Raw genomic sequence first — 16,130 nt, 5'->3', positions numbered from 1 at the left:
TTATTTCAATGTTTTGTGCACATGTAGACACAGTTCTTATGATGTGCCCAGGCACTACAGTGAAGGCAGGTCATATAAATAGCTTACAGACATGTAAAACAAATGCTCTGCGGGCTAACTTAGGTAAGCAGAACATACCCACATTAGTCATACCTTGACAAAATTCAGTCATGCTAGTGTGGTAAAAAATGTTTTATTATGAGACCTGAGTCATATCCAGAAAGTTAAACTATGAGAATTTTCCCCAAAAGTGTTAATATTTCTAAATTTCTTTTGGGATAAAACTATAGTAAAGGTCATGTACACTGAGCAGGCCATGCACCAGATTTTAAAATTTTAAAAGCCATGAAGATGTTTTGAAACCTGGTGTTTGCTATATTGCCAAAATTGTATCACAGAATGCAATGCAAAAACGCCATACTCTGTTTTGTAAGTGGACTAATACATAGGATACATCTACACTAGCTAAAGTCAGTTGAACACATATGCAATTCTAGCTACGGCAACTGCATAGCTAAAATCTATGTATCTGCGCTCGGCTGACCTGGCTGTCCGTACTGGGAAAGGGCAACCGGAGGGTTTCCCCCACTGACCTCCCTTACTCCTTGTGTCTCACGAGGAGTACGGGAGTCAACTGCTATCCCTGAGAGATCCATTTAGTGCATCCATACTGGATGTGCAAAATTAAACCCTCGAAGATTGAGCTTGCATGGATCGATCTTCCAGAGTAGCGTAGACATAGCCATGCAAAGCAGGACAGTCAATTATAGCTCATGGAATATTTACTGTGAAAAATGCAAATAAGGAACTTTAACATGGACATACTTTCCCCAAAATATTCATTACTAGAGACTAGAGTTAAATACATTAGCCCAAAACCAGAAAAAGTTTGTAATGAACGAATGATTAAAAATTCCTGAGATGCCTTTCATTCTCTTGACTCATGACCCTCAACTTGACACATCACCAAGAATTAAAATCAGCACACATCCAATTTGTTTCTTTTGCAGGATGCCTCTGAGTTATCCATTTGCAATAAAAGTTAAAAGAATTTGGAACTAGAAAAAACTACTCATTTACTTTTGAGTTGGAAGTGAATACTGAGACTGAGTTCAAGATTTTCGGGAGTTTTGTGGGGAGAGGTAACTGAAAGATTGTGTAAGTACTTGAAATCAGGGGGTTACAGTGAAAATGATAGTGTTTTTTCTTTAGAATTAATAAAATGTGACAGATCAGTGTGTCTATAAGAAATATATACACCAAATTCCAAATCAGAGAGATTTCAGCTTTGGTGGAATTTTATGAGCATGCAGCGGCTGCTTGGGACTACCTCTTCTAGTTTCAGGACCTAGGCAACCTCACTGTAGTGCTTCCAGTGCCAAAAGTCCCAGAACTCTGCCCAGGATGAACTCTTGGGACCTGGGTCCACTACAGCCTGGCAAGTGTCCAGGAGGGGGCACTCATCCTGAGTTTTAACATAACACTTCCAAAAGAGACACTACAGGTTGCTCCTCCCTGGTCTGGCATGGTCAGGACCTTACTGTTGCTAAACAAGAAAATTTGATGGACTGGGGAGGTTTCCTGCACAGGTCCTTAAGCTGACACCACCTTCCGCCCGCCACACATACACTGGTCTGCTCTCCCATCAGCTGCTGGGCTGGCCAGAAGGAATCCAGCCCTGGCCCGTGCTGCTGTGGGGGCTCCCACCCACATTGCACCCTGTGGGGCTGCCAGGGGAAACCAGCTCCAGCCCCACAGGGCTGTTGGGTGACACCTGTCAGCTCCAGCCCTGGCCCTGCGGGGTTGCTGGGGGACACTAGCCCCAGCCCTGTCAGGTCCAGCCCCCCAGGGCTGCCAGAGGACATGTGCATCCTGCCTGGGCTCTCTTGTCCAGGAACATTGCTGGTTCTCCTGGACTAGGGGTTTTGCTGGACCAGAGTGCCAGTTTTAGGAGGTGCAACCTGTACCTGTTCCGCACAGCATAGCTATGTGAAAAAAGGGGAAAGATGTAGAAATACTGAAGTATTTCTAACTGTTGGGTACAGGAATGTGGCATTTTACCTTCAACTTTCCCACTTAACACAAAACAGAACTAAAGAAACTATGGAAACTGCAGATAGTGAGATTCCTAGTGAAAAGTGCGAAACCAACTCCTTTCTTGTCCAACGGCCTTGCTTAGAAAGGCCTTGATTTTTCAAAGCACTTGTACGGCAAACAGCAAGGAAAGCAAGGTCACTACACTTGAGTACCTGCTCATGGTTGTGCTGAATACAGATGGAGGACAATTCTCTGCACTGGGGAGAAATGAGTACACCTATGTCCCTCACCCTCAGGAGGATGGTGGGAGGGTGAAAGAGGTGAGACACTAGTTTAGAACAGGTATATCTGAGGAGACATGAACTCAAATGCATTCAAAGGGAATGTTCAGCTAGGCAATCCACTCTTTTAATTTCCTTCTGCTAATGGGCATGCAACTGCACTCACCTGCACAAAGCGGGGTTTCTCTGTGTAACCTGCCCTACTTTATCACTTTGCACCTTGTGCTGACATGTGTAATTCTGCCTCTGCACTAGGCACACCAATTTTTGCTGCATTTCCAGTGCAGAGGGAAGCTGGGTTGTCACTTTCTCCTGAACAGCACTGCAGAGCTCTGCTCAGCTTTGCAGGAACACTGATGCTAAAGTGTGTGAGGTGGACAAGACTAAAGTCGTATGAGGTAGGTCTGAGAACTAAACAAGTGCAATGCTTACAGATACGTTCATACTGGGGGTTGGGAGGAAATGATGAGGAGCTACAGCCCACAGCTGTCTATACCTCAAAAAGGAATTGGATGCAGATTACCACCCAGTTTGATTATTCTTTCTTTTGCACTATGCATATTCAGGATGGGCCTACAGCCTACTTGGGCTGAACAATCTTTCCAAGAATTCCGCCCCCCCCCCCCCACACACACACCTTGTTTAATGGGCCAATTTCAAATAAAATTATAAATTGTAGAATACATATATTAATATTTCCTATGCTTCTAATATCTCAGATTCTTAAGTGGGAGGATTGTCAAATTCATTTACTTGTCACTTTTTATGCTCTTCAATACAATGCTTTCATTTAGCTTTCAACAATGAAAATATATTTGGTCAGTTTCACTTTTTGGTTCTTCATTTCGAACTGCCATAGTTTTATAAGCTGGAAAGGAATACTTACAAGGAATGCTTATTTATTTCATTAGAGCTATTATAAGTGAAACAAAAATGCTGAATCATTTCAGTAGGTTTGCTAAAAGCTTGGCATTCACTATATCTACAATTAGAGTCATATTTAAGGCAATACTACCCCTTATTAAAAGTTCTATGTATTAAAGGGAAGGACTTCTCACAGTCAAGTAATACTGTTTACATTGAAAAAGTATTGAACATAATTAAACCAACTGCCATATTGCTTTTATACTGCTGCCAGGTTATTTAAACTTTTGGCAAGGCTGCTGTTGGCTAATTTTTTATTTAGAAATGCTTAATGGAATCAATAGCCATGATAGTACAATTTGGAAGAGTTGATTCAAAATTTGAAAGGATTTTCCCATTTTGATCAGTCATTTTCATGAAAATAAAACAAAACAAAACAAAAACCCTTGAATTAAACTATCTCACTTTGTTTATTGAGATCTGGTGTCCACTAGCACGATATCATATCTTGATTTTCCCCTTTTGCGGAAAAAACACCAAAGAGAAGCTCTTACATGTACTGTACAGGTCAAAAGCTCCCATCAGTTTTGATGAGCAGGGCAGAAAAAAGAGCATTTGATCTGGGAACAGAATGTGCCAGTTCTGTGTGACATGTTTCTCTTACCTTGGGACATTCAGAAATTGAGCACTTTATATAGGGAGAGGGCATGACCTAAAGGACAGCCATTCTCCTGCTTGCTTTGGGCACCCCTTCACCTGCAAAGAATTTTTTTCAGTTCTATAGGTGGAGGTAAACCACCTGACCCCAATGCAAAACATCTTAGAAAACTAAGTCAGTGAAGAATATTCATGGAACAACTAGGAGACTCTAACAAAAGAGTGATTTACTCCATCAACTTTGGGGAATTAGGGTTTTGGGCAGGGAAGGCTCTTCATTCACAGGCATGCTGTCTCCTTTTCACATCTATACAAGGGATTCTAGTGTGAGATAGATTGATGAGCTACATACACATCAAGCAGAGACATACAATTAGTACATCTGCAATGGGACAAAGAAGTAAAACAGTTTTCTTCCCCTCTTTGACTCAATACAGAGGTGACATGGAAACCATGGTAACAAGCCTACCTTACTGCAAATACAAAAGATCATTCAGTATACCATACACTTTAAGAATCATGTTTATCCTGTTACTAACACTGAACTCCACACTTACGTCCTCCTTTCCAAAATAGTCTTCTATTCTCTAAGTGCAGCCTGCATTCTTGATTCCCCAAGGTATATCCTTGGCTATGTCTACACTAGCCCCAAACTTCGACATGGCCATGCAAATGGCCATTTCGAAGTTTACTAATGAAGCACTGAAATACCTATTCAGCACCTCCTTAGCATGCAGGCAGCCGCGGCACTTTGAAATTGACGCGGCTCGCCACCACATGGCTCGTCCAGACGGGGCTCCTTTTTGAAAGGACCCCGCCTACTTTGAAGTCTCCTTATTCCCATCCGCTCATAGGAAGAAGGGGACTTCGAAGTAGGCGGGATCCTTTCGAAAAGCAGCCCTGTCGGGACGAGCCGCACAGCAGCGAGCCACGTCAATTTCGAAGTGCCGCGGCCGCCCGCATGCTAATGAGGCGCTGAATATGTATTTCAGCGCTTCGTTAGTAAACTTCTAAAGGGCCATTTGCGTGGCCATTTCGAAGTTTGGGGCTAGCATAGACACGGCCCTTGTGTTTAGCTATATTAAATTGCATGTAGTTAAATGACGACAGTTTACAACGTGAATCCCTTGCAGAACTAACCTGTCTTTATCATATTTCTTGCTTTACTATTTTGTGGGCCATCTGTAAATGTTAGCAGCAATAATTTTATATTTCTTTCCTGGTTTCTGATAAAAATAATCATTAGTGCTGGGGAAAGAACAGATCTCTATTGGACACCACCATTAGATGACAACTCATGTTTAGGTTTCTTTCATTTTTGAAATCTATCAGATAACCAGTTTTAAAATCCATACAATATGGACTGCAACGATTTTTAATAGTGCTTTAAAAAATGTCAAAATACTGCAAGGAGCTAACTCAAAATTCCTTACAGAAGCATGTGACCACAGTTGCCTTTGTCAACCAAACCTGTAACTGCAAAGAATACTATCAAGTTTGTTTGACAAGAATTCATGGTTTCTTAATTAGTAGTTCTCTGCACCTTCATATATGTCTTGTATGAAAAACATTTGTTCCTCTACATCCCTCTCTAAATGTGTGCCATTCTATAGGAATGCACGCTGTACCTACAAGAGTTCTGTACATGACACTCGAATCTCACTGTAGTCATTGGGACACAACAATGGCATAATGGTCTACACAGGTAATCTCTCAAAAGACAGAAATCCTGCTTTAATGTAAATATTATTATTTACAAAGAATAAGAAACACAGAAGGAAGAGTTCAGAATCATTTCTAAAATTATGTTTCCAAGGTTTTCCGGGTAACTCCGGCAAGCGTCTAAAGCCACATACCAAAGGCTTCTTCAGATAATCATTCAGAAAAACTCTTTATAAGATACATCTAATGTGATTTTCCATTCTAGCTTGAACTCACCAGAACTGGGTACGATTAGGAGATGAATGGAGTACATCAGGCCAGTACTGTCTCATGTCTGGCAAGAGATCCTAGAAATTAAAAATATGTATCTAAACCTCTGAAGCTGATATGCAACTTCATACTCAACATATATAAATTGATATCTTTTCCAAACATTGCCCTTCTCCTGGGAAATTCCTGGCTGAAATAAATGAAAAGACGTAATCTAGGTGAGAGACTTTGTGTGCACCTCGACTCTGGGAAAGGACAGGCTACAGTCACAACTGTTTTCATGTCCCTTACATGTTCCATGGCAGGTAGAGGAGACTACTTTAAAAAGATGAAACTCACCAGAAGTCCTACTATAGGCTGAACCTCTGTAGTCCAGCATCCTTGAGACCTGGCGTTAACCCAGAGAATTTGCTGAACCACAAGAGGTCAATATTGTCTATCCACATTACCAACACTTCCACTGCTTACTGGGCTCTTAGAAGACATTTGAGGGTAAATTACAGCTAAACAACAGCACAGAACACAGAGCCAGGACTAGAGACTGTAGACAAATGTATGGGACCACAGGAAATGGCCACACTCATGATAAGTGGTCATCCACATAGCCAAAATGAAGCTAGGCCACAGATGTTGTTGGACAAGAGCGTGTTGGATTACTGAGGTTCCATCTGTACTGGAGGGTATGTGGGAAATGCAATTCCAGGCACCTTGACCTCTGAGCCCTCTAGTGGCATAGGAATGGCAAGCATCACATTTGTTGTACTCTCCTCTCCAGATTTTTTTTCTTCTCATGGGAGGCCCAGACCCAGTGTTCTAGTAGTTCCTACTAGAAGAGACTAGGGAATTACTCAAGCAATGCATGTATAAAAACCAATGGCAATTAGAGGGCTATTAACTACACGCACACAGCCGACGATGAATAAGGGCATAAACACTTAATTAACATTGGAATAGGATTTTCTAAAAGCATATTCATTTCATATCACAAATTAAATCAAAAGTGACATGCTATGAAGCATGAAGTTATTTATATATGGGAAAAGTTAATTGTGTTCATCCCACACAGTTAACATTTGAATTTCAATAAATTAAATTACCTTGATCTCATTCACATTGAAGTGCCATGTTCTATTACATTCTTCTACTTTATCAGGCCTAGGGAAAAAATATCCAAATGGAAACAGAATGTCCACTCATAGGTGCCACATGGAAAAACTCTGTCACAGGGCTACATTTCAAAGTTACAAGATTACAGCTTTTGAAATTTAAGTTTAAAAGGACAATCTCCACATCATGTTAACCAACACATGCTGATTGTGACTGAACTGTTCTAAGTGCAGAGAACCCTGTCATACCCTTCACAGCACTTCAGCTACGCATAAAGTGACTAAGTGGTATAGAAAGCTTTGCTTGGCCCTTTTCAATTAAGTTGATGCCACCTCTATGTCCCTCTACTTATGATGCCCCAGACCCATACACATTTCAGCTGACGTGGGCTACGTCTACACGAGGCCCAAACTTCGAAATGGCCACGCAAATGGCCATTTCGAAGTTTACTAATGAAGCGCTGAAATGCATATTCAGCGCTTCATTAGCACGCGGGCGGCCGCGGCACTTCGAAATTGACGCGCCTCGCCGCCGCGCGTCTCGTCCCGACGGGGCTCCTTTTCGAAAGGACCCCGCCTACTTCGAAGTCCCCTTATTCCCATGGAATATTCCCATGGAATAAGGGGACTTCGAAGTAGGCGGGGTCCTTTCGAAAAGGAGCCCCGTCGGGACGAGACGCGCGGCGGCGAGGCGCGTCAATTTCGAAGTGCCGCGGCCGCCCGCGTGCTAATGAAGCGCTGAATATGCATTTCAGCGCTTCATTAGTAAACTTCGAAATGGCCATTTGCGTGGCCATTTCGAAGTTTGGGCCTCGTGTAGACACGGCCTTGGAGACTAGTGGTAACGCTGCTGACAGTTTTATAGAGCATAAAAAATACCAATCCATTGCAAGTTTTTTCCAGTTACTGCTTCTCCTTCATGAAAACTCTCAATCTTTTTTAATTTCTACTGTTCACAGAGATTCCAGTCAGTTGTTTCCTTTGAGGCAGACATGCCTTTCTAGAGTTTCTATGTGTTTTTTGTAACATGTTTCGATTCATGATGCCATATTCAGTCACGAGACACTAACAAGAACTCTGAAGTCAAAAAAAGAGGAAGCTATGTTCCCCTTTACATTAGCAACTTTGCAAAGAGCTTATGCTCCTATTTGATTTATGTGCAGGCACATGATCATCCAGCATGTGAGATCATCTATAAGCAGCACACTGAACTTTACAACTTTGGTCTTTGACTAGAGTAGGGTTATTATATTTCAATACACTTCACGTTCATAAGACAGAGCAGATCAGTGGAGCATTCACCTGCAAAACCACCAAATATCCTGGTTAAGTTAGAGGACTGACCTGAACTCATAAAGACAAAGATAAATGGGATTCTGCTCTGAAAACCACTTATGGAAAACATAACTTCTCCCTCCTCAGCTCCGTTCCCTCTGTGTGTTCAAGGGTATATATTATTTTGAGCTCTAAAGGGTCATCAGAACTAAGCAGAGAAGATGAACAGATGTCTCTTTTGGATGTATCATCACCAGTATTATGTACTATGATCAGGTCAAACACATCTATGTAGATCCTTTTCATGGTAACTGGTTGCTTAGGCACCAACAAGAGTGTAATTTGAAGACAACGTGATGGGAATGCAGAAGTGTCACTGAGGGCTTAACTGGATCCATGGGACTTTTATTATAGGAGAAGGAAAAAAATCTTCCATGTCATGTTTACAAAGTCATTTGTAGCTTAGAAACACACTTCAAAATTTGTAATAATTTCCATTCCATAGGTAGAATGGAAAGAGGAAAACATCTCTTAAATTGATATGACCCTATTAACAAAATTAGAAGTTGTATATCAAACTATTAAATCTTTGTGAATAATGCTACTGAAAATGTCTGCATAAATGTGTAAGACCAAACAAGTAAAAGAAAAAAAATACTGTAATTAGGATTTTAACATGTATACTTCTGGGCAAATTTGCAGTGAAACCAAAAATAAAACAGATAAGAAATTTTAGCAAAGTTACATGTATCAAGGCTGGTGATATTTTTAATGGATTATTGACGCTGCCCAATTTGGAGCTGTTTATAGTCGATTGGGTCAATATTTTCTCTGTAAGTCTGAGTATTAATCCTTACAACACACATTATAAACATTTTTTCTTCAAAGAGCTGTCTAGAACCAAAGAGCTAATCCTTGTAACACCTAAATATCATCATCCCCATTCTGCAGATCACACACACACGCTAAATAAATAAATAACAGCATGGTGTTACTCACACAAAGCTACTGCAGGAGTCAGTGCCAGAGATGAACTCAGAACCCACACTGGCGTCCCAGGCTTTGGATCACAATTACACACCAGTAGTGAAACCTTGTTCTGAAGTCAATGGGAGCTTTGCCACTGGATTCTATGGTGCCAGGATTTGGCCCAGCTCTTTTAGACTTAAAATCCTATAGCACAGAAGCACAACTGTGCCCTTTTACAAGGATATAGATCTGATTCAATGCTGCTTCAAGATCCATTGACACACACCCCCAGTCTGAGAGCTTGACTCTCCTTTCCCTCACACTCATTTAATAGCATTATCTCTAATGAAGATATTTCTGATTTAAACTGGTGTAAATAGGAGGAGAATCAGGCCCTTACTTGAATTCAGTGAACTTGTATCCACTTACACCAGCACTAAATTTAGACCAACAAGGCATTCTTATCCATTTGAAATTAAAAGGATATGTTTTACATTCTTACCATAGTCCGTGAATTGTCCAGTATTTTGGAGGATCTTTGCAGTCATTCTCATTCATCTGGAGAATGTAAAAATTCATATTTGTTCAATATATTCTTTAGTCAAAGACCAACTAATCCATTTTCGGTTAAAAACATTAAACTTACCACAAACATGCTGAGTGACTAGCACAAATACATGAAAGATCCCCTGTTAATGTAAATCCACATAGCTCAACTCATTTAAATGGTGCTAAATCTTATTTTCATCTAATGAGGACCTAGTATGCAATTCCCAGTAGTTTTGTATTTAAAACATCAACAAATCCTTTCACTGAGTTCATGTTCCCAAAACAAAAAGATTTTAAATGCTGTGAGAAGCCACTAATTGTGTACAGTAACAGAGAGAAAGCCGTGCTAGTCTATATACCATCAAAACAAAAAAGTAGTCAAGTAGCACCATAAAGATTAACAAAATAATTTATTAGGTGAGTAGGTGAGCTTTCATGGGACAGACCCACTGGGTCTGAAGAAGTGGGTATGGCCCACAAAAGCTCACCTAATAAATTATTTTGTTAATCTTTAAAGTGCTACTTGACTGTTTTTTGTTTTCATTAATGGTGTGTTAGTGAAAGGCAACCAGGGCCAGTTTTCGGAGTAGGCAAGCAGGCTGGTTGCCCTAGAGACCAACTTTCTGGAGCACACCACTCACTGTAACTTTTTTTTTTCTTCTATTCAACTGATTAGTAGAGACCTGCAAATCTGTGGATATTTGCTTTATAGCCACAGGTATCTGCAGCTGTGATGTCAATGCAGATATCTGCTGCTCATTTCTGCAGATGCCAATCCAAATTTTGTATCCATGCAGGGTTTTACTGATTAGCTTGCTGAGCCTTCCATGGAGGCACAAAAATGTTCTCTGGTCCTGACTCCAGCAACAGTTCAGTAAATGGCCATGAATAATTCTATTGCTAATATAAAGAAAACCACGTCAATATACATTGCTGTAGCTGGAGCATGCTATTGGCTGCATAACCAAGGCAGATATTCAGTGTATACTACATAAAACAAGTAAGGGAGAGAACCACACAGCATTCATAGCCCAAATAATTACATATGCAAAACATTAACTGCTAAAGAGAGAGCAGAACACTAGATACAAGAATTTCCCAGGAGTCCAGTAAATGTAATATGTGGGCCCAGTCTTGCAAACCCTCACACTGATACCACTGATTCTACTTGAACTATTTGTATAACTAACACCTATTACAATGATAGCCTGGATGCTGTTCCTCCCTCCCCCTCCCACCCTAGCAAAGGGAAGCAAAGCCCTTGATCATACAAGGAGAGGGAATGCTTGATGCATAAATGTTTTTAGTGTAGGTTTGCTCCTGATCAGTCAGTAAACTTGATGCTCAGTCCATTGGACTCAGTTATTCTGCCTAGTACCCACCAAACAAACCAAACAGTTTAATGTAAAGATTGAAAGCAAACAAAAACAAAACAAAAAACCTCCCCACTAGTTTTTCTTTTAATCCTTGCATGTTACTTCCTGCTTTAATTAGTGTAATGTACTTTTTCAGGACAGCTCTGACACTGGAAAAGGACAGAATAAGACCTGTAACCTCACTAATTGACTAGGCTGCTACAGTACCATGCCATCATAAAGCAACATGCTTAATTTTTCACTTTTTCTTTCCACGAGTGCCATTTGCCTTCCTCTCTGATCTTGCCACTTACATGGTCCACTGGCCAGACAGCAATTATAAACCCAATGTCAGAGTCCCTTTTATTCCAGAAGGGAAATTAGACAAAAACATGGCAAAGATCAACACCATTGCTCCTCAAAGGACACAGGCTTTGTCAAGACAGAACACTTCAGACAGCTAAACCAGAAACAGACAACTAAAAACAGTCCAGCAAGTTACATCTTCCCTTGAGCACGGTCTTACACCTACGGTGAGTATAGAAGAATAGGAACAGTCTGGTTTTGAACATCTGAGAATTGTCTGGCAATCAGACTGTACAGCACAGAGCCAATTTGGTACGATAAGCATTCTTTCCAACAGAATGCAGATGTAAACCACCAGAAGGGCCATCTATTACTTTTCATAGTGAAAGGAAGGTCTGTTGGGTAGGGCTCTATCTTGGGAGTTGGGAAACCTTGGTTCATTTCTAGTTCTGCCACATATGTTCCCTGGGATCTTGGGGTATCCATTTAGTTTCTCTATGGATTAGCTTTCTTCCTGTAAACAGCAAATAATAGTGTTACTGCACTTCACAAGGTGCTGTGAGGATGGAAACTATGAGATGCTCAGAAACCATGGCAATAGGGGCCATACAAGCACTTATGATAATACATCTAGTTTTAATGTTAATGTGCTTCATTTCCAGAGAGTCTACAAACCTTAGGGTGACCATCTCTCCCATATTAGGCGGGATGATCCCATGTTTGGGATGCCAAAAAGGCATCCTGATTTCTTTTTTAAAAAAGGACGAATTGTCCCATATTTGGGCCATCCTCCCCCACCCACTTCCCTGGGCCTCAAGGAAGCAGGGGGAGCATGGGCAGCTGCCACTTCCCTAGGGCTTGGGAAGGGCCAGTGGCTGCCACCTCCTTCCCAGGTCTCCAGGGCTTGGAGGAGCCATCTCTTCCCGCATATCTCCCTGTTCTGGGTTTGGGACAGAGTTATGGTTGCCCTAACAAAAATACATTTATTGAGATGAACACCAAAGCAGCAGTGAAAATGGAAACTAGAGGATGGCTTCTGTAGCTACTAGATAAGGGGCTTATTTATGGCAGTGGTTCTCAACCAGGGGTTTGGGGCCCCAGGGAGGGGCTGCAAGAAAGTTTTAGGGGGTCCAAAAAGCAGAGCTGTCATGACATCTGCAGAAGCCTAGGGCTGAAAGACAAAGCCCTGCCATGCTGGGATTAAGCTGGTGTTTCAACTCCCACCACCTGGGGTTGAAGCCTGACCAGATTAGCTTTGTAAGAGGCCCCCACAGCATGAAGCCACAGGCAATTTCATGCTTGCTACCCCCTAACGTCAGCCCTGGGTTTTACATGCAGAAAACTATTAGTTGCAAAAGTGGGACAAGGTTTTTGTAGTATGTTGAGGGGATGCCTTAAAGAGAAAGGCTGAGAACCCCTAATTCATGCAAACAACCACAGCAGGTAGCAATAAAGATACAATGTCTGTACATCAAACAAGAGTTTTACCTTCTGGCAACAGCTCTTCATGTAAGCAAAGCAGCTGACTAATGCAGAAAGGCCCACTCACTCACTCTACACCTTCAGGAAATATAACCTAGTAATAATAACAACAAGCAATCGCATAGACTATTCAGTCATCAGAAGCACTTTACAGACATGAGTGAAACAATCTGTGTTGCAATCTCCTGAATCCAGCCATTTTTTTAAGGTCAGAGCAATGTACTAGTCATTTTGAAGGCATAGGAGGTGGGACTGAAGTTAAGGTTCTTGTTAACATTCAAGGTTGTGAAATGGTACAAAGTCACCTAATAATTATATTCTTTCCAAGTTTCTCTAGTCTACTAGATGCACTTGTAGCCATTTTTATAGCTTGCCAAGTCTTCAGTTATCCTGGTTGCAATTTCTCCATTTCAGCTCTCAGGGTTAATGTAACTTTTCAGGTTAGTGTTTAAAGTGCTACATGACTGCTGGTTTGTTTTGTCAGAACACAGACTAACATGGCTACCTCTCTGTTACTTTTCAGGGTTAATATAACTTTTCAGCTCACAGCAGAGCTATATGACTAAAAACAGAAGCCAAGGTGGAGGCGCAGTTGGAAAATATTTTACTTTGTTAAGTTTGTATATCTCATTCCTCTAATCAATAATTTGCAAGGCTGGAATTGAGGACAGAGTTTCAGATTTTTTTGCAGATCACCACAAATCCAACTGAAGTCAGTGTGAGCTGTGTGAGCTGTGTGCACTCCACAGCACTGAAAATCAGATCTAATATGCCCCAAGCTGGACACCTAAAATCAGTTATTATGTCTGAAAAACTGGCTAAGTTCTTCACTATTGCCACCACCCTATTTAGAGTATTGTAGAGCAGGGGTTCCCAAAGCTCAAGGGCTTCAGCCCGGAGTGATGGGGCTCAGATCATAGGCTCCCTGCTGCAGCTTCAGCTTTGGCCACCACACCCAGGATGGTGAGGATCAAGCTTTGGTTCAGGCTGCAATCCCCTCTGCTGGGGTTATATAATTATTTTTGCTATCAGAAGGGATCTTGGAGCAACAAGGTTTGAGAATACTGTGGCAGAGCGGAATTCCTACTCCCCTCGAATGAGTGTTACACTCTATTTATTTTACTTTTCTTGCTTTTCTCCTTAATTCGATTCCTGAAACAGGGCTGAAAACACTCATTAAACAAGAAAGTGTGCCTCCCTGAATGCTAATGAGGTAAACATGTCTCTTCCAAAAATGCGTTCTTGCTGTTCCAGACACGTAGCAGTAACATCCTAGCTGAGGCTTGTCTTTATTAAATCACAAAATCATATGGTCCTACCTCAGCCAATCTGATTAAGAACTCTCCAAAATTTAAATTTCAAATTAAGTCAGGAGCAAAAAGCAGACCTCTGTTGTCTCCTACCTAGCTTAAAATTAAAAAAAAAATCACTTACCAGAATTTAATGTTGCCGGGACTTATGGGCAGCACATGTATTTGCTAAGCACTTTCCAAACATATCTGAAAACTCTGCGTTCTAGGATTCCTGCCAGGATTCCCCAGGACACGTCAGTGATATATATGGACATGTTTCAGTTTAATGACAACAATAAGACAATGAAGCCAATATTGCAAAGCTTAATCAATTAATCAAATTGGTTGACAGTCTTATAAAAGTCCACTGTCTATGAAACCATTTTTGTGAGTTACTTCCCACAACACTGAGTTAGGGTCATATAACTGTATGAGCCTAAAACTGTGAGGGGACATTGGATTTATTATTATTTAGGCTTATATGCTACGTTTTATAGACTGTTACGGATATGGCACTAGCCACATGTTGTTCTTTGGTGTTGCTCCAAGCCACTGAAAGACGTGACAAACAACAGATATAAACCAATACTCAGAGAAGCAAAAATATTAAAATATAAGTAAGTTTATCAGGGATTTTGCTAAAATACTAGGTTCACTCTATTTTCAGACAGATAATGCATGATATACACAGTTCCATTTGCAACTATGTATTTAAAACAAAGTTCACCTTGCATACGGTCACAGGCCAGTGATGAACAAGGAACAGCTTTTTCCAAGTGTGAGGATGATGCTCACTAGAAAAGAGGCAAGAAGTTTATTTTTCTCAAGAAAAAAGCAAACACACCTCCAACTAATGAGACATTGGTAAAGTGTGCAACACACATTTTAAAATCGATTATTATTTATTCTTTTTATTGCTGCTGTGCCTAAGGATCCCAAACAATGGCTAGGGACTTGCTATACAAAGCGGTGCATGAAGAAATAGGTGGATTTTAATTGTTATTAATATTTTGACCATTGCTAAAGCAATTCCACTGATGGCAGCTTGGCTCCCTACAGATTTTTTATTTCTTAATATAGACAGAACAGTAATACTTTTATATTATATCTAGAAGAGGACTTATTTGGACGCTTTATCTTGTTATGATAAGAGCACATGAAGATGTATGTGCTGGAGGGCCTGCTGCACCCCTGCGACTGAAGTGGTTTCAGTTATATTCCGAGTTTACAGTTTGACTGAATGCATCTCAGCGCTCCCACTATAAAAATTGTTCCAGACCCTCTGCATGTAGAGGATTCCAAGAATCTCCTAATTTTTCCTCATGGCTGTTTTATTTGAAAACAGTGCACACAGCATTCTTGAAACTGTACCTGTTCTTTTAAAACAATTATGATGAGCACGCAGGAATTACAGAAAATGACATGAATGCAAGGGTAACGTACTTACACAGCAAATCCATTTTGAGAAAGAACACCAGAGCTTGAAGCCAGTGAAAGCAACATTCCTAGGCTAACAATTTATATTGGGATCAGGGTACAAAAAAGAGTGGAGAAAAGAGATTGGAGGTGGAATACCAGGTAAAAAGATGGTCATGTATAACTGTAGTTATTAAATAAAGCATTGGAGAAAACCTTACAGAAACCTCAATCTACACAATCCAGCAGAGTGACCAGAAAAACTATGTAAATTGTTGTTAACCTCTTGTGAACAGCTAATTTGTCAAATGCCTTTTGTTAAAACAAATGAGGAAGAGAATAAAGAAAGAAAACAATTATTTGAGAAGGTTAATTTTCCCAAAATGGGGAAATTAGGACCATATATTTATGGCTTTAGGTTGGCAAGAAGTTACTCTCAATTCTGAATCTACCCATCTGTGATTTTCCACTACTAACAGTTAAAATGTAGCCAACAAAAGTCAGTCAAATTTATGTGCGGTTTTTAATTAATTATACTGAACAGTCATGGAACAAATCAAGCATAGCCACAATAACAATCATCAACATTTCTCTTACTGAGATCCCTAA

General features: G+C 40.7%; 1 protein-coding gene across 2 annotated transcripts in view; it reads right to left on the bottom strand.

Annotated features, from left to right (window-relative positions):
- The window catches only part of RNASET2 (ribonuclease T2), a 58,845-nt gene that overhangs the window by 20,475 nt on the left and 22,240 nt on the right, over window positions 1-16,130 (bottom strand). For both annotated transcript variants that reach the window (XM_074990254.1, XM_074990255.1), the window contains 4 exons: window positions 14,833-14,899; window positions 9,624-9,679; window positions 6,869-6,926; window positions 5,778-5,848 (listed from right to left, as the gene is read on the bottom strand). In XM_074990254.1, coding sequence (XP_074846355.1) covers window positions 5,778-5,848; window positions 6,869-6,926; window positions 9,624-9,679; window positions 14,833-14,899 — 252 coding nt within the window. The remainder of the gene's footprint in view (window positions 1-5,777; window positions 5,849-6,868; window positions 6,927-9,623; window positions 9,680-14,832; window positions 14,900-16,130) is intronic.

Source organism: Carettochelys insculpta, chromosome 3, assembly GCF_033958435.1.
Source record: "Carettochelys insculpta isolate YL-2023 chromosome 3, ASM3395843v1, whole genome shotgun sequence".
Taxonomy (NCBI): domain Eukaryota; kingdom Metazoa; phylum Chordata; order Testudines; family Carettochelyidae; genus Carettochelys; species Carettochelys insculpta.
The sequence above is the reverse complement of the archived record's forward strand: the minus strand, read 5'-3'. Positions and strand labels throughout refer to the sequence as shown.